The sequence below is a fragment of the Sylvia atricapilla genome, chromosome 6, assembly GCF_009819655.1.
Source record: "Sylvia atricapilla isolate bSylAtr1 chromosome 6, bSylAtr1.pri, whole genome shotgun sequence".
NCBI classification, from domain to species: Eukaryota; Metazoa; Chordata; class Aves; order Passeriformes; family Sylviidae; genus Sylvia; species Sylvia atricapilla.
The window spans coordinates 56,086,461-56,105,756 of NC_089145.1; the positions used below are offsets into that span (position 1 = coordinate 56,086,461).

Sequence of the window (19,296 nt, forward strand, 5' to 3'; positions counted from 1 at the left end):
ACAATGCTCAGCTGGTGGCCTCCTCTGCTGCCTCCTGTCACACATGCTGTCCATCTGCTGTCATTTGTCCTGTCACTGTGTACAGCCTTGGCATCTCCATCCCTCCTCTCAAGAAAAATGGGCCATGTCATTTCAGAGCCTGGAACTGTCACCAAACACAGGAAGAAATTAAACTCTCTGACCCTATCTTTGAGATGTCTGTGAGTGGCATTACTTCATTCTGGCCAGGATCTGCAATGAAAATCATTCCAACTGCACATGTCCTGTACAAAACTTCACATATTTAAGCATTTATCAAAAAATTTTTTTTGAGCAAACAAGCTTTATGTCATGGGTGTCCCTATGTCAATTTTTTTTAATGCTGGAAGACTCAACACATAACTAATTCTTCTTAACACACACATAAAATATTCATAAACTGCACTGAATTCATCCAGCTCCCTTAGAGTTAAAAGAACTCAAAGCATCTGAGCAAATAAAAGCTGCTAATTTACTAACTTACATGTGGCCTAAAAAATCTTCACAGTGCATCTTTCACCACACAGTTTCACTGCAGGACTCAAACCTGCAATTTCTGAGTTTTTCCACTGGATGGGACTCAGACCCATTGTTTCTACAAAAAGGGACCCAAACCATCAGAACAGCCACCCTGTCACTGGTGCATTGCTGAGGGTATTTGAAGCACCCATGGCACTCCCCGTGGCCACATGGTTACATGGCTTTATATGTGGCCTGTCAAGGACTTCTGTTTACTCAATTAGTATGAGCTATATAAAATACAAGCTAAATTGGACTTGTTACTACTAATTTTAGCATCCCTCACCTAAAATGGTCCCAGATCAGATGTTTCAAACCAAACAGTTCTGGTTGTCAGTGTGATTCCTCACAGCAGTGTGAGATGAGAATATCTCTTCACATCTGTGTGCACATTGGTAATTGATATTTGATTTTGTTCATCCTGCAAGGAAAATAAAATTCCATGAGTAGTGGTCATTTTTTATGCAGGCTCAAAGAGCATCATGTGACAGAACCTGCCTCACCACAAGGCACTGAAACTAAGCAATGACCTCAGCTTTCCTGAATGTGGCCTCATCTGTGCAGAGAAAAAACCTTCCTGCCAAGTTTTGCATGCAAGAGATTTTCAGCAAAGATTTTACCTCTGATTACTCAAGAGGAGAAAGAAGACAATAGAATGCTGAGATACTGCTTGTCTCTGCTTTGCAACTTGCCTCATCTCACATAAACCATGGTCTGCCTTGTTGGGATGGAAGGTGCTGAACTCTATGTTTTCCTTAGGACCACATCGCTGCCCCAGGAACTGCTTAGATGATGCATTAGCAACAGAAGACCTGGCTGAGTTTTGTCTCTAGATCCTGCTTATCAGGGTGTTTGAAACAATTGGGGCATTGGATTAAAAAAAAAAAATAATAAAAGAATTTAAAGTTCCTATGGGACAGTTCTTGGGGGTAATGATCTTATGACACAGTTCATGAACTGGACTATTGAGGATGTTAAGTCAGGGAAATGCTGCTTGAGGGAAGAAGTCTGCTTTTGCAGGACTATTCTAGAGCCACTAGTCTCAGTTTTACTTCACTTGACAGTGATGCCTGGAACATTTTGTATTCAAGTCTCTGAGTCTGATGGTTTCTCAAAGGCCCAAGAAAGAGTCTTGTAGTCAGACACTGAAGAAAACCACTATTTGTTACATTATTAGCAAGCTGCTTTGGACTGTTGTTGCCAGTAAATGTTTCTTCTTGATTTCCCTACCAGAACCTTTCCCTTGATCTGACCTGACAGCTGTGCCACTGAGAAAGTCTCTCTTTAGCCAGCTGATAGAAAAGAGAGAGTTTGTCTGGTGCCATCTGATTCCTGGTGCTCTACTGTACCAGGCACCCTCTAGAGACTGTCCTACAAAGTGATGTGGGCTGGTCAGGACCAAGACATCTCTCACTTCAGCTGTAGTGGAGCCTGACATGATACTGGATGACAAATCTCCATTCTCCACAGCTGCTTTCAACACTTTCTCAGAAATTCCAGAGGAAAATGCTGAGTATGATTCTAAATCTTCATAAACCATCATGAAACCCATGAGGAATGCTTTGCTGAGATCTCATCCCAGCTCCTTCATGGGACTAAGCAGTGCCTGAACCAGCACTGTTAACTCTCAGACTCTTTAAATTATTTCACACAACAACCCCTATGCACACATTTTCTTCTATGAGTTTCACTCTATACTGCTCAGCAAACTTGTTTATCCCTGGTTGCCTGAGCTTTTTTTTTTTTTTTTTTTTTTTTCTGAATGTCTTATTACTTGGTCTTCTTAGCATATGAACTGCTTCAGTTTCACTGTGTTTCTGTTGCAGCTTCTATACAAAACTGAATTACAAAACCAAATTACAGTTATTGTGTAGTGGCTACAACTTTGGTGTAACAAACTAAACAGGATCAGGCCCAGCCTTTTTTTGTTGTGTTTTTTTATTCCCTATGGGGGATCTTGGGAAAGCCACTGAAGCTTTAGACAACATGCTAATGATTTAGTCAGGAGCACTCTTTCTGTTAAGACAGGCTTCCATCAGCACTTACTTCTACTTCCTTGCTGGTGATAATGCATCCCACCCTCATCACCACAGAATATATTATATGTCCTTCAAGGGAACAAGAAATAACTGGATACCTGTCCAAATCCATTCAGGACAAAGCAATTTTTATTCCCTAAATTCTCAAGTTCAGTGTTCTTTTGTTCTTTTGCCACCATCTATCATGTGTTTCAGTACTGTTTACCATAATAAACTGCCTGCCTGGTTTTGCCTCACAGGAAATCATTTCTGTGGTGAGGCCAAGCATTAGTTATGCATGTTGCTTCTAGACCCCTTGCTTAATTATGATTGCTAACAGCAGCTGTCACCACACCTGTACACCAGTTATTGTATAAGCCATTTATCTTACATCTTGGTTTCAGAGCAAACCCAGTCTGCAGACACTAAAACCTGGGAGAAATCTATTCACTTGGGCATCTGGGAAGGTTTTATCAATCACTTGTGCCTAAAATATTTCTATCTTTTTTTTTTTTTTTTTAATTTTTTTAACTAATTGTGAAGCAGAAATGAAAGATAGACAATGGTACAGTCTGATCTATGACTTCCACTTCAATTAGTTCCTGTAAGCAAATGAAGTATTGCAGAAAAGAGGCAATGTGGGAATGGGTTTGGTGTAATAAAATGTCTAAGAGTTGCATGGCAGTGTGGTGCACAATGTTTTGTAATTATGAAAAGGTAGAACTCCTTGAACAATCTGCAAGGTAATAAGGGTACACTCTACTGTGGCTGCTGGGCTTCTTACAAAGGCAAAAGTGCAGTATGAGTCCCTAATTCTGCCTCTGCATGTCCTGTGATGCAGGGAGAGCATCCGCTCCCACCACGGTCTGGGATTCTTGCAAAGAAGGAACTGTAGTACAGGGCTCCAGTCCTGCTTCTTGGATAAACTGTGAGAAAGTGAGGGCATCTGCTTTCTCTCCTGTTGGTGCCTTTCTCTCTAGGAAGAGACCCATATTGTCTCTGTATGGGAGGGCAATGGATCTGCTGAAGAGAGGCTCCTCAATCCCCAGCAACTCTCGCACCTGTCGTGAAATTTCCTGAAATACAAGACAAAACACCAGGAATTCTCATTTCTCAAACCAAGACAATAGGACAACAGCTAAAACCATCCATTCCATGTCAGAGCAGCGGGAAAAAGAAGTGATATTCTGAATTTCAGTACAGTTTCATGCTTGAAGTTGCAACACAAGGGGGATCTGAATCCCTAAGCCCCATGTGACACTGTAAAAGCAGTGCGTGTTGCTTTCTTTCCAGATTCACTATCAGGGATGGCATCACATCTGATCCCTTAGTGGCATAAATATAGCTCTGCTTTCATCCTTGCACGTCAAGGACGAACAAGTAATGGGTGAATGAACTGCAGTCCCTTCTGCTTAATGCAAAATCATCACTATTTGTTAAATTATAATGCGAATGACAGTCTACACAAAGGTGTAAAAAATAATTAGCAAAAAGTCATATTGTTCATTTAGAAAATGATGAGTGTATGGTTGTCTGGGCCACCTGGACCTGGAACTGTTAGTGAGCAGAGCCTTACCATTGTTTTTGAAGCAACTTCTTAGAATTTAACTGTCTAATATGATTGAAGCTTCAAAATACAATTTGCAAGGTTTTACTGATATTTCACAGTATTTGCTCAAAACCTTCCCCCAACTTTAGCTTGACTCTGAAAAGCAGTACCCTACTTTTTGTGATAACAGAAGACCACCAGACTTGTGTCTTTAGTGGTTTTGATATTTAAAATTCCAGTACAGTGGGATTAAAACCAGCAGTAATGTCACTTGTCCATGCTGCATAGTTACTACATAATTAGCTGTGTAATTTTCTACCAAACTGCCATTTCCCCTAAACTGCAAACAGTTTCTGTCTCACTGAGCTGATGCTATCACTCTTGTTTCTATAGTAACTTTATCAGTTTCGACTGCTCACAGCATTTCATTTATATTTCTTGTTGGGAAATTGCGGCTTTAACTTTTCACCTGCTCTAGGTAGACACTTCCTGAAAGACCCAAAGGGCCACATCCTGCAGAGCTCTGCATACTTGGATTCTGTCAGAACACAGTTCTTTGAAACACAAATAACTGGCAGAATACGGCATGACCTTTGAGAACATCTAGGTTCCACTGAAGTCTGTGAGATGTTCCCAATTTACCTGCAAGCTTTGGAAAACATTACTGAGACAGTCTCACTTCCAAGCTTGCAGCAGTGTCCTGGCTGTCTATCGCTTATCTAGAGGAATTTCAGTTCCTACAAGAGGAAGAATGGGTTACAGTTGATATGTCTAACCATGTCTAGTATTACTCAGCAGTGGAAAACACAAATGACTATAGTTTCTATCTGCTTGTACCAGAAATATTTGTGAAGGTATGCCGCCTGAAAACCTTAGTGTTAAATTGATGCCTTGCTCTCAAAACAACAGGCAAAGTCATGGCACTACTTAATGGTTTTGGCGGCATATTTAGTTTCAAACAAACAGTTTAGATTGAGCAACCAGACAGAACTGTGGTCAAATTGCATTTTGGTACTGCAGAATCAAATAAACAGTGTTAATACTCTAGTCACTGGAGCATAAAGCTTCCTTTTTCTTCTTGAACTTCCACCTGTGTCTTCTGGTGAAAGCAATTTCAAATTTTGATGCAAAACAGATAATTTGGCTCTGTAAATGCAGTTCCTCTGTGGTTTCCACTAGGGGAGGGAAAGAGGGTAGTGAAAGTTAGGTCAACTTGTTGATCTTCTGAACTTTTAGGAAGCTAAAAGTTATAGTCCCGAAATTCAGTCTTTACTATCAGTGTTTGTTAAACAAAATATGTAGGTTTGAAAGGAAAAAAACCAATTACATGTTCATAAAATGAGGAAGAGACAGAGCTCCCATTTGTGTCCAGCAAAGCGTAAAAGAAGGAAGTAAAAATAATTGGACCTTTTGCTGCTTGAGATAAGTGGCTCAATTGCTGCAGGTTAAATCTAACTAGATTTTCATAAGTTCTACAAATCGGTCAGCTGAAAATGATTTAAAAGAAATTCTGAGGGTGCATACATCTTGCTAAGCAATTTTATGGGGCCGGAGAGCAACATCCACTTAAAGGAAGGCTAAGCACTTATGGTGCCCCAGAGAAGCAGCCCAAGACCTGCAGCCAGCTGAAGGCCTGAACAGACCCATGCTCTAAGCCCATGACTGTATAAATTGGTTGTCCGGTTTGAGGCTCGCTGTGCCCAGGCAGACCGGCCACAGCCCAGCCCGCGGGCAGGGCCAGCCAGGGAGCTCCGGGAGCCGCAGCCGGGCGCACCTGCATGTGGCCGAAGTCCGTGACGCCCAGGGCGGGCAGGTTGGAGCAGGTGGCGTGGATGAGGCGGCGGCCGGTGACACCGTTGGCCCTGAAGCATTCCTGGGCAGGGAAGCGGAGGGAAAGGCGGATCGCCCTCTGCCACCTCTACCCTCCTGCCGCTCGCACACGCACACGCTCACGCACACACTGAGTTCAGGGCCACCGGCCCAGGCGGCGCCGAGGGCGGGGGTTTCCTGCCCAGACCGGCAACCCCGCACCTCGTACTGGGGGAAGCCGAGCTGCGCCACCCACTCAGCCACGTCCTCGGCGCTCCAGGTCAGGAAGGCGCGGTCGGACCGCGGTCCCCCCGCGCCCTCGGACTCAGGCTGCGGCCCTTCAGCCACTCCAGGCCCCGCGGGACCCGAGCGCGGCTCCACCGGCTCCATCCCCAGGCCACCACGGCAACGCGTCTTTCCGGGATCCCGTTACCTTGGCAACCACCACTTCCTGGAGGTGCGCCCCCTTCTTCCTTCCGCCACTCCCTCCCTGCTGTCACCCTGCAACGCCGCCCGTGCCCCTCCGCTCTGCAGAACTAAATGTTGATTGGCTGCGTTGTCGAGGGGGGAGGCTGAGGGATGAGCACCGAGGCGCCACCATCTCCCTGCGGCCCGGCTCACACGCACTCGCTCGGGTGTTTCCGTTCCCCCCGCTCGGGTGTTTCCGGCCGCCCGCCGAGCCGTGCCCATGTCGGACGCGCTCTCCGCCGCCGCCGGCTCCCGCTCCGAGCCCCCGGGCGGCGACACCGCGCCCCGGGGCCCCGCAGGTACGGGCAGGGCAGGGGGCGGCCCGGTGGCGGGTGTTTAGCGGTACCCTTATGGGGAGATTCTGTTTAGGTGGTGGGTTTGCTCGGTTCTGGCGGAGAAGCCGTGTTTCCGGGTGGCAGCTCCCTGCGGTGGAGCAGCGCCCCGGGTGCCGCCCGCGGTGCCGGGGCTGAGCGGACAGGGGCGGGCTGCGGGCTCTGCGCGGCTCGCCTGCCGCTCGGGCGCCTGGAGCTGCTGCAGGAGTTCTTCCCGCTGCAGTGGGAAGAGCGAGGATTGATGGAGGTTTGTGCTTTCCCCGGTGAGAGGGGCTGCGCGCCCCTGGGCTGGAGCTGTCTCCTTCCCGCCTAACTCTCGGGGATGGCCAGCAGCTCCGAGGAGCGTCAGCATCCTGCAGACGCCGGAGCTTGTCCGTGCCCTGTTCACTGCCCTAACGCGATCGGAGAGCAGGGCTGTGAGCCGCAGTCTTATGGGGACAGAGCTTTCCCTGAGTTCAGAGACTCGGGGAAGACCAGGAGCCGTCTTTACAGACGGTCCTTTTAGCACTGACCTAGGAATTTCCATCTCATCAGTATCCTTTGTGAACTGCTGCATGATTGCTTTTTCCAGGGTTTTGTCAGCTCAGCTTTACGTGATGAAATTTGGCCTTGTTCTGTCCTTCTAAAGCTAGGATTAGTAGTTCCTGAATGAACCCTGCTTCTGAGAATGGCTTTATGCCAAAAATACGCGTAGGTTTTTGTTCTCCCTTTCCTAGGGTTGAGGCCATTAAAAATCTTTGTTCCACAAGGTTCTAGATACACCTCATAACACAGTTATGAAAAACTGGTTGGCACAGGTCTTTGTTCCACAGCTGTGTGACCTCGTCAGTGTTTGAGTGCTGGCTGCAGGTTTTTTTTTCCTGCTGGTTTATTATAAACACCAACCTTTATTTCACCTTCTTTTCCTATATTCTGTTTGTTGTTAGAAGATGAAGACTCAGCCCGAAAGACAGAGCCTACAGATCAGCTAGTTGATTCTTTGGAGTCCAATACTTCGCAGAGCGGGTAGGAAAACCTTTTTGTGTGTTGTGGCCCACGTGCATGACAGTCTGTTTCACTCCTATGACCTCTTCTGTATGGCAGTTTGTTCTGTTCGGGTAAAAAGAAGAGACTGAAGACTGAATTGTCTGCTTTGGGACAGTATATACTGGAATCAGTATGGGAGGCTTGTTTTTACAGGCTTTAAGGTTGTTTTAGAGCTTGAGAAATGTAGTTCATAGCTCAGCTATTCAAATCACAGTCATTCAGCTTGAAAGGAATACTGTAGGGTTTTATAAATCCATTATAAGACCTCGTACGCTTTCCGGGGAAATTTTCTGTATCCTGTCTGAAGGATACTTTAATAATTGAGCATGCCTACTGTCTGTAAATCTGCTGGAAGCTGTACGAGAAAATACCTTTTATAATTTTCTTGGCAATGTTTTGGCTTTTTTTCTTCATTGTTTGTTTTCTATATCTCTCCATTAATTCTGCTGATCAACCCTGTTATCAGATGTTTGGCTTGTTGGTACCAGCTGGGCATGTGGTGTTTGTGGCCAAGTAATTTCATTGGTTCCAAGCACTAATACCATGCAGTGCAATTTCATTTGCCTCTGTACATTTATTGCACAGGGTACAATTTCAGAAATGTGTGAGTTAATTACAGTAGGCAAACCACAGCTTCATTAAAAAAATACAAAAATCCAGGAAAAAAAAAAAAAACACATCAAACTACCTTTCTTAGCAAAACTACAGTTTGATGCCATCTTGGTTTGATGCTGCTGACATCTCTATCAGACTTCCTGACTATAAATGAGCTCTTCCATCTTTTTATTATATCCTCTAATTTTCCATAAAGAGATTAATACAGACCCTGGGCAAAATATCCAAAGTAGATGATACATACTTGCGAACATTATTAAATTTAGATCTTCTTTGAAAGGGATGGAGATAGTCCAAAACGTTTGTGTGAGGAGGAATCAGCTGAACTCTGTCTTTGTAAGTCTGCTTGTAAAGCTTGTGTAGCTCTTCCTTATCTTTCAGTGAGACTCACGAGTACCAGTGGTATCTAGAGGAAAAAATTCCCAACCTGTAAGCTTCTGTGTTGACGGAGAACTTTTTGAGCAGATGTGTGGACCTGTGGTAGCAAATGACCAAATAGCCCATCTAGGTGTGTTCATGCAACTGCTCAACTGAAATGCAGATAGGCTGGAAAACAACAACATAGAAGTTCAAAAATTCTTCCTTTAAAAAATTGTTCCCACTAAGTGTACCTTCTTATCTGGTCCATCTGCTGCCATTTTCTGAACCTGATATTCATCTTGTTTGAGTTGTTCTTACAGACCTTCTGGTCTATCATGCCTGTTCTAGGAAAGGAAGTCACACTGTCGAGAGAATGTAAGAAAAAAATGGCTTTGTTTCTGGTTAAATTCTGTAGTGCTGTAGGAGTAACAATTTGAGGACAAAAGCCACGTTTACCCTGTTCAAGTCTTTTCTGTGGATGCAGAATGTGTCTTAATTGAGCTGTGTGTATTTTATTTTATTTTTAATTATTCCAAACGATACTCATAGTCTGTTTCCTTGCTAATGAGAATATTTCTCGTTTCTGAAAGGCAACATTTGAAGAAATGCATTTTTTTCCATTAATGCTATATTCTCATGTTTCTCATGAGAATTCTCATGCTTTAGAGCAAGGCAGTTGACATTGGGTTTATAGTGCTGTGAGAAGGTTTTGATTTTCAAAAGTGATTTTCTGTTCTTATTTAATACTAGGTTGCTTGTCATAGAAGTTTCACTTACATAATGAGAGCATTACAGAGGCCACTCTTCCGGCATCTGAGTTAATTTGGGATTATAAGTCTAGCTGCAGACAACATTGCAGCATTTTTTCCCAACATAATTTAGAAGAAAACTCCTCAACAGAATAAATGCCAGAGACATTTCCTTTCCTGCCCATTCTTTTCCTGCTGTGTACCATTCTTATTGTTTTAGCATGTCCATTTTCTTTTGTTAGAGTGCAGTACTTGGACCTCATTGCTTAAGTTACTGTGCTGTCCATTGTATGTCTTACTGCTTGCTTATCTGTGGAGTGTATTTGAATATGGCAAAGATGCACTTGGGTGCTCCCGGTATCTTTTGGGACTGCTAGTGGAAAAGGCATAATGGGCTACTTAAATAGATGCCATTCTCAGATGGCTGTCAAAATTGTTCTGAATTCTTTCACTGATCCAGTTGACCTCTGAGGGAGTATGCAGATGCCATGAAGTACCTGGCATAAAGAAAGTTATCATTTCTTGGGCAGTAAAGTTGCTGCTAATGTCTGTCCTTAGTATAGTGTTGGTGAGCCAGCATGCTGTGGGGTGAGTGCAGTGAATTTCTGCTGTCTAAAGGACAGTAAATATGGAGTATCCCGCTGAAGTTGCTCCCCCTGGCTCACATGGAAGACAATCATGCAGAGATGGCAGGACTGGGGTGGGCAGGGGTTCTTTGTCCAGCTGACAGGTGCTGACTACAGAAGCTTGTTCCTTCAGTTCATCTCAATTTGAGTTCCAGAGCAGTGATTCCTCTGCTGGCTGTGCCCTGGGTGCAAGCACTGAATTGTACTGCTCTGTTCCTCCAGAAGGTCACAGGCTGGGGCACACCTGAGCGTGGGCACAAGAGACCATTCAAAGGAAGAAACTGGTGCTCTGGGGGACCAGAAAGTGGCTGAACTAGAAGAGAAGCTGCCTGACCAAATCCAATCTCTCAAAAAGGTAGATGGATGTTTCTTATGTCTGAGAGCAAAGACAGAAATGCAGCAGCAGTTCTACTGTGCTTGCCGCTTTGAGACTGAGGCTGTAAGGGTTATGTTAAGATAAAAGTAGAATTAACATAGATTCAGTTACATTTTTACCTGTACATTTGTGGAAGATAAATGGTATCAGTTTTATTTTTAAAATCCCTCTTGTGTCTTCAGCTAGTCCTTGCTTCCTTGCTCACTGAGGCGTCAAGGTAATCCTCACCTTCTGGTCTTATCTGGTGCTTCTGGAAATTCCATTCCTGCAGATTTATGGAAGAGGGAACTGCAAGTCCCTTGTTTCTTCTTGTAAGCAGCCAATTTGCCTTACAGATAGAGTCAGGAAAACCTGTGCAAGTGACACCAAGGTCAGGACCTGTGAGTTTGGATATGTGAGAAGAGAGGCCTTAGTGAACCAGATGAACTTCCAACTAAGATGCAGCAATGATTGATTGTGGCTGTAGTCTAGATGCACACAGAGCTGAAATGCTCTCCCTAGAGAGGCTGTGTGTTGGGAATTCTTTCCAGGAATAGTCAGCTAAATCTATAATGTTACTGCTTTGTTGAGGGGTGGCAATTAACTCTGATGCAAGTGCAAAAATGTGCCTGCCTAGGACTCCCAGGGAGGCCAAGGGGAGTGAAATTTGTGACACTAATGCAGCATTTGACTTCAAAGTTCATGACGTTGGTGCAGTAGGGGGAACAATGCTGAGAGGTGTCTCAGAGCTAGCCTACACTATTTACTAGAAGGTTCTGCAAGTCTGACTTGATTTCATAAAGGTGCTTGAGTTACTAATGAGTTGTTTCAAATCTAGGCAGCGACTTTTTAACCAGGACGTCTTTGTGACAATGTTTCTTCTGTGCTTTGTGCAGGAAGCTGTTCGATTAACCAACTACCATATACCTCAGGGAGTAGGGGATATAGTCATGATTCAGTCAGATCACACTGGTGCTGTGGATATCCTTTCAGCTGAGCTGGAGACTGCAGACCTCCTTGGGGAACAGAGAAAAGGTGAGTCCTGAAGGCAGAACTCCTGTTTGGGTAATTTTTAAGTGCCTGCCCTGGCTAGAAGAGCAGAGAATGTCCTGGAGATACTTTTAATTCCTGATGGAGATTCGGGCTCCTGGCTAGTGAGTGGAAGAACTTCACATCTGGGGCTTTTGGGAGCAGGCCCCAGAATGGAGGCGCCTTAGCAGAAAACATTAGGCCCCTTAGCTTCACTGTTTTCGGGTAACAGTTTGTCAGTAGTGAAAAGTCATGTAAGCCTGTGAACTTTTCCCTTGTCTCAGCTCAGCCTCCCCCTCTGGCTGCACCCACCATGTGGACCACTGAGAAGATGAAGGAATTCAAAGCCAAAGTGGGAAAGGAGAGGAATGGGCGGATGGTGGTGAAGCGAGGCGAGGTGGTGACAGTCCGTGTGCCCACCCATCCTGATGGGAAATGCATTTGCTGGGAGTTTGCTACGGATGACTACGACATTGGGTTTGGAGTCTACTTTGACTGGACCACAGTTACTAGCACTGCCATTACTGTTCAAGTCAGTGAATCCAGTGATGAGGAGGATGAAGAGGAAGACGAGGAAATTGAAGGTTAGTGCAGATCTTATAAAGGTTAATTTGTGTTGCATGTTGCTATGCTGCTGAGAGTATCTGGCAGATGCTATAATTTCCATCTACTTTGTTTAGTCAGCCTATTTTCAATCTCTGCAGCCTTTTAAGTTGTTGGTTAGAATGATAAGAAAGCATTTGGCCCTTCCTGCTCCGGCATATGTCGATGGCTGTCCTCTCCATGAGCATTCTTAAAATTGAACACATGGAAAAATAAGATCAGAATTCACTCAGTCAACTTCTAGCTGATAAAAAGGTTATAAAGTCTGAAATTTTAACCTGACTGTTTTGGTTAGACTCCTGGACTGAGAAATTTCTGGTGGTGAATGGAGGCAAGAAGGTTTTGTTTAGGGATGTTGGTTTTTTGGGGGTTTTTGTTGGTTTTTTTTTGAGGGAGGGTGTTTTTTTGGGCTTTTTTTCTTTTCTTTTTCCCCCGGCACATCAGTAGCTCCTTCTGACTATATGTGAAATGTTTGCTACCTGTGTCACTGAACTTGGGAAACACACAGTGACCTTGCCTGTTCTGTGGCTTCAGTGTATGCTGTGACCAGTGTAGCTGGGAGGTTTGTGTCTGAATTTTGCAGCCCCTGTAAACAGGGGTAAGTTCCTTTATGAGAAATCCTCTTGGAGAAGTGAACTGAGGATATAGAAAGCTAAGGGCTTTCCTGCCTCTTTTTGCATCAAGTCTATATCACAGGACTGCTGTTGTGTGTATAAAAGCAGTGAGGTGTCTAAAAGGTAAGCTAAAAAAAAGAGAGGAGACTGGGCTGGTGGGCTAGTAAATACTGTCCCATCAGTATTCCCAAGAGAACTGGGTCTTGGTATGACCTTTGTTATGATAAGGAAGACCAGACTTTGTGGGAATTATTTGCAGAAAGGTCAGAGGAGATGCTCTGGGTAATGCTGTCACAGTTAGCCTTCCATATAGCTGCATGTCTGTGTTGCATTCTGGTCCTGTTGGTCTTTTTCTGGATTATGAAGTGGTTCTGGCCTACTTCCTTGTCTCCTGTCTGCCGTTCAGGACTGTCCCCTGCAGGTGATGTGGAGCGGGGCTCCAAAAGCTACCTGCGGAGCCGCTATGGAGAGATCATGCCGGTGTACCGCAGGAACAGCCATCGGGAGGTGCAGGCCGGCAGCCATCAGTACCCGGGAGAGGGCGTCTACCTGCTGAAATTCGATAACTCCTACTCTCTGCTCCGCAATAAGACTCTGTTCTTTCACGTCTACTACACTAGCTGAAGAAGAGGGAAGGGGCAAGGATGGCAGGCAGGTGATGGTGAGTGTAGCAGGCTGCCACCCAGCCCTGGTACTGCCTGACAGGCACTGCTGTGTGACAGAACCACGGCGCAATTCTGCCAGCTCTTCTTCGGACATGAACTGGTTTCTTCCCACACCCTTCTTCCCCACTGTCCCAGGGGAGAAAGGTAGTTGTGACTCCCTGGTTGTTCCCAGGCAGCTGCTCTTTCTCTAAAACTTCAGGAGGTCTGCTCCATGCAGGCATTGGGCTGGGCCTTCACATCACAGCTGGCAATTGCCCAGAAGCCACGTTCGGGTGGTTGTGATTCTGGATCTGTTGTGCTGGTACAAAATGAAGTGAAAATAATCTGTTACTATTTTGTGAATAACTTTGCCAACTCTCCTGCTGCATCTGCGTCACTAGAGGGCAGCTGTTAGCTTCAGTAAGCCAGAAGCACAGCTGGCTTGTCACTTAGCCAGGGTAACCCCATCACCTACCATCGACGCAGTCAGTACAGTCAATGCTTCCTTCACTCACGTCAGTGGGTGGGAGTGCAGCTGGCCAGCAGCAGCCCAGGCTGCAGTGGCTTGGCAGTGCTACAGCAGGTGGGCCCCAAATAGCAGTCACAGCTCGTGTTTGAACAGGGGGTGGGAGCAGGGTGCACACCTCATAGTCCACAGGAGGGCTTTTCTACAGATCGAGAATTGGATGATATATCTGTTGATTGTAGGAAGATGATTAAAACCTCCCTGATTACCAGAAGTTTTTTCTGGAATCCAGATGTGAAGCAGAAGACATGACTTACTGCCATGCTGAATGAACACAAAATGGTTGGAATACAACCAATAAATACACAGGAAATATTTCTTAGCAGCAGGATGTTGGTTCACTGGTATTGCAACCATATGTAGCAAGGAAAAGGCTCCCAGAGAAATGCAGTTTGTCAGCTGCTATTGCTGCTGCAAAAGTACTGTTGGGAAGTTCCTTGGCATGTTTTCGTGACTAGTGATGGTACTAGTTACCACCTTCTGCCTAAATAGCGGCTGAGTTGAACAAGGAGAAGTTAATCCATCAGAGATGAATTTTAAAACATGTTTATTTCTAGCTGTTGTTTATTTTAGTACTTTTAACTTGAAATTGTCCTCTTTTCTAAGAATACTGCTGTATTTACATTTTGATACCTCTTTGCAAAGACACAAAATGACTTTCCATGGTGATACTAAAAGTTCTGAGTTTTATTTTTAAATCATCCAGGTAAAGCACCTCTCCTTGGTCCATTCCTTCTATTGAGAGGAAATGATGGACAGAATTATTTGTGGTAGTTAAAGCCAAAGATTTTGCTCTCATAGGAGGGCTGCATATTTCCTATTAAGGGTATATTGTAATGCTGTACAATTTGCTCTGTATTCAAGCTTAATTTTAACTATCTCTGCTTACTGATTTGCTGCTTCAGAGCACTTAGTAGGTCAAAATGGTAAGAGAGGAAGCAGTCAGTCTACAGTAGAGCAGCTCGAGCTGGGAGCAGGAGGAGTGGAAATTGGGAGAACACTGCTTGGAGCACAGTGGCTCTCTGGGGGAGCAGGCAAGGAGCAGAGTTGTTGCTGCTTTGGCCCCTGAGATGGGGAGAAGACAGCTACCTTCCTTGAAAGAGAGAGTGTGTTCACCATGGTGGGGGGGAACTGCAAAGCTGCCTTATTCAAGGTCAAGCACAAGGAGACAGAACAGTAGGGGTTAGTATCTGTCAGAGCAAGATGCTCTTTCAGTTAGCAGCTTGGAGAGGGCTGTTCCTTCCTTTAAATTCTCATGGATGACATGAAGAACCATCTAGAGCACTTGAATCAGGCCTGAGCAATTTAGGTAAGGTGTTTGCTGGGTGGGTTTTTTTTTCATCCTTTGTCTATCAAGTTCCAAGATATTGCTGATGGAGTGACACACTTCACTCCAAACAGAGAAGCAGTAGTATGTTTGCTGATATAAAACATCCTGCTGGCTGGCTTAGGCAGTTATGGAAACTATTCTTATTTAAATAGAGATCTTTGGAGTTAGACTTTGGGTCAAGAAAGAAAAATAAAGTTTAATTGCAGCTGCACTTCAGAAAGAGAAATTAATCCTCAGGAAAGGAAAATTTCTTCATTTCTGTGGAAGGAAGATTTCAAATAGGTTTTTAATATATGTTTCCTTTCCCTCTAAATATTCTCTAGAAATTCAGAAAGCTAAATCAAGGAAGAATCTTCTTTTGCATTTTGGGTTTGCTTTTGTGAAAGCACAAAATTGTTTTCCATTTTGTTTTGAATACAATTTAGATCTAAATAAAATTTACATGTTCAGTCAAACATATATCCTTGTAGCAAAGGACATGTATAAAATTACCTTGTATAAGTGTTTAGTTTTAATAATGGTACTAGTCTGTTGGACATTTTCTATGTCAGAGAAGGTCATAAGCTCTCCATTGTTTTCTCTTTTTTGCTTTATGTGTAATGTAGCAGCAGAAGTTTAAAATGTATGTGTTTTGTTGAGAACAGAGAGTTAAAATTGCTTAAATCAAGGACCACTACTGGTACTGCTTACATTTACTCAGACTCTTTGGAGGCCTGTAATACATGTTCTCAGGAAAGGTTACTGGTGTAGCAATTAATGCTCGGGACCCATTTAATATGCACGAACAGGTCAAATGAAAATGTGTTAAGAGGAAGAGCTTAGTTAACCTGACTTCAGGTGCTAAGAAAGCCGAGTTACTATGCACTGAGTCTGGAAGGCAGCCACATGCCTTTGGGGCTCTACCCTGTCAGCTTGTCTCCTTGTACCTGTGTGTGCATGTAACCTCCATCTGTGGCCTGCAGTGGGTCAGTCATTGTGGTGCTGGACCTGGTGAGGTGAATTTGAGGTAAACCTTATGACAGGTCTAGCTGCTGAAAGATTTTATTGTTCTTGTGGGGAATTAGGGTAGAGAATGAATCCCCAAAGGAGTTCACTTTCATCCCCACTCTTTCTTCGTGTCTCACTACCCCTATTAAAGCCACTCTACAGAGGATTTATCACAAGGTGCCTTAGGAACAAAGAGCATGTCTGAAATAAGAAGCATAGGGGTCATTAATACAAGAGATTTCTTCTTATTTCTCTGCCCATTTGGGTAGGGGGTTGTACTTGCTAAGGTCAGGCAGGGAGAGCCCCTCTAGGCTGTTCCTGGAGATGTGATCTGTTCATAGATTGCCTTGTTGCTGTAAAATGAGTAGTACAATGGTATTTGAATTTCCTGGTGCCATACATTCTTTGCCTTCATATGCTGCTGTCAGATGTCTAGGAACACCAGAGGACTACTCCTTTTGATATGCTGACACTAAACCCAAGGACCAGAGGAACACTAGACAGACGTACAAGAGTGTTTCTTAGGGCCATTCATAATTTTCTCTAAAAAGAGTGTTGAAATCCAGAGTTGTGAGTAGTGTGTGCCTGTGCATATTGAGTGTGGATGAGAGACCAAAGCAACAAAGTTTTTTTTTTTTTTTTTTTTTTTTTTTTTGTTTTTTTTTACAAGTGTAAAAGAAAAGACTATTTCACCTTTTTTCGTATGTGGGAAAATATTGGGTGTGACAACATCATGTTGATGAATGAGAACTTCACAAGTGACAGAATGGAAAACTGTGAACTGATTGTGTCAAATTCATTGCTAATTAGACTGTGAAAGAAAACAGGAGTTTAGCAGGAGTCCGAGTGCTAAGGCATTTATCTAAATAAGTTAATTTGCAGTAAATACCAATTAAATAAAGTTTTAGAAGGTACATAGAACAGCAGAGTTCAAATGTATATTGCAAGGAGAGTTTTCTGGAGGGATATTCCACATTTGCCTGGAGAGAGTCTCTGGCTACTTACTCTGAAACTGGGGTGCTGTTGCATCTGAAGGTGCATCAGGCCAGGTGGATGGTGGATCTGAGTCTCCTTATCTTTTCTAGGTTCCCTTCTGGATTTTACATGTTGTTTTCTCAGAATCATCATACGTTAAATGTAGCCTTTATTGGGAAGGGTGAGAGGAAGAATTTTCTGATCCATCAGTGAGGGTTATCTGTTTTAAACCCATCTGGACTGGTGAATCAAGTCCCTTGGGCAAGAAGCAGGATGGCAGCCACAAAATTCAGAGCTAAAGGAGACTTTTCCCAAGTAGTGACCTTGACGTTTAGGAGCATTTAGCAGGACATTTCCTGTTTGGAAATGATAAATAGCTGGAGATGACCTCACTGCAACCTCCAAGATGCCCTAGGGATAGCTCTCAGAGGGATGCAGGCTGCTTTCCACTCACAGCTCCAGCTATTAGCACAGGCTTTCAGTGGGGAGCATCTTGTAACTGGTCATACCTTTTTCAGATCTATGTTCTTGTGAACTGTGATCGTTGTTTGTCAGTCCTTATCTATGTGATGTAGATATTTTTTGATGTCCTGTGATTTCAAAATTGAGTTCTCAGCACCAGCTGTTTGCTTTTCATGTGCTCACCAAGAGGTGAGTTTTAAATAGAGAAGAAGGTATTTTAACAAAATGTGGCACTGGACTCTTTCTGAAGGGCACATATGAAGGCTATATTTATATTGTGCTTGCATTCCTTCTACAATTGGTTTGTATTGTTTATATTTGATGTGTTGTGGTTGATTTGTAATAATATATTGGAACTTACTCTCTTTAAATAAACTTTTCACTATGCAACCAAGAACTTTGTCTTCTGTTTAAGGCAAATGAATATCTTGATATGAAAAATTCAACTACAGACTTTCCAACAAAACAAGAATGCAGTTAGTTTTAGGAGTAAAGAGGAGGCAAATACACAAAATATACTTTGCAGTGTACAGGAGATTCTGATGCAAATGGATAGAAAAATGCCCTGTTAGCTCCTGATTATGGTTCCAGCCAGGAAATCTTGGCTGTTAAAATGACCTGCTGGAATATTTTTCTTAAGATTGTACTGAATGCTTGAGGAATTGGAGAGGAACAAGCAAGTAGCCAAGCTCATATAATGGATGTAAGAGTTTGAATACTTTACCTTCCAGTTCTTCAAACTGGTACTGTCGCCTCCATTCGCAGAGATCCCCTAGTTCCTTTGTTATTTCGGCTTCCGATCTGGAAGATTTAAACACATCTCTTCAGTTACCAGATACTCATTAAATGATCTAAAGAAAAGTGTTTGCCCTTCACAGCTCCTCACAGCTGCTTTGCCCATCAGCTTTATCATACTACAAAGGCTCTATTTAAATGTCCTGAAAGAAGCACTTGCTGGTCAAAATGAGAAATGATGCCTGTAGTGGGAGTCATCTTTTCTCACCTATCTCATTTGAGGTTTGGCAGGACAAGTGCTGCAGAGGTTCAATTCTCTGTTCTAGTCTGATGTTCCCTGGAAGCACTTTCACAAACTAATTGATGGGCAGGAGCAATCATAAACTAAGCTCATCCAAACCATAGAAGAGTCTGCCAAGTTAAAGATGTTTCATTGCATTTTAAGACCACCAAAGAGAAACACTGCCACAGCTACTTTATTATGAAGCACTCATGATACATCCTTGTGCTTGGCTCAGGCATATGGCCAAGAGGAAAACTAAGGAAAACAGTGGGGATGCAGGGAAGTGATGCAAAATTTCACATTAGTTCTTCCCATCCACCCCCACTCTGCCACTCCCCCCTTCTGTAAATTTTATGGATGGGCTGCAGCAGAAACACTGATCACGAGGTGCTCCATGAAGGCCTTGCAGAAGGCTTGGTTGCCTCTGCTAGGGAAGTGGCTCTTCACCTGATGTCCTTCAGGTGAATAGGGAGAATATTGTACTTTGGCTGCTGAAGTCTTGTTACTGCTTTTAGTAGTGTTTGATTATCAACAGCAGTTTTAAGCTTAGCAGAGCTACTCATTGTTATACAGGTGGTATTAGTTACCCAGTGGAGCCCTCTGTATTAACACATACACACGTGTAATTACTGTTTAAGGAGGATCTGCCACCATCCTACCTTCA

The 19,296-nt window shown here is 43.8% G+C and overlaps 1 protein-coding gene across 2 annotated transcripts; it reads left to right on the forward strand.

The window, feature by feature from the left end:
* Window positions 1-6,583: 6,583 nt before the first annotated feature.
* On the forward strand, window positions 6,584-18,011 carry TMED8 (transmembrane p24 trafficking protein family member 8). 2 transcript variants are annotated; one of them, XM_066321989.1, is made up of 6 exons: window positions 6,584-6,680; window positions 7,640-7,718; window positions 10,312-10,444; window positions 11,341-11,479; window positions 11,758-12,057; window positions 13,097-18,011. In XM_066321989.1, exons 1-6 carry the CDS (start codon window positions 6,602-6,604, stop codon window positions 13,312-13,314), a joined length of 948 nt encoding a protein of 315 aa, XP_066178086.1. In that variant the 5' UTR covers window positions 6,584-6,601; the 3' UTR covers window positions 13,315-18,011. The 2 variants fall into 2 exon arrangements, with proteins under 2 accessions (XP_066178086.1, XP_066178087.1); XM_066321990.1 differs by having other exon boundaries at window positions 10,315-10,444.
* Window positions 18,012-19,296: the final 1,285 nt, after the last annotated feature.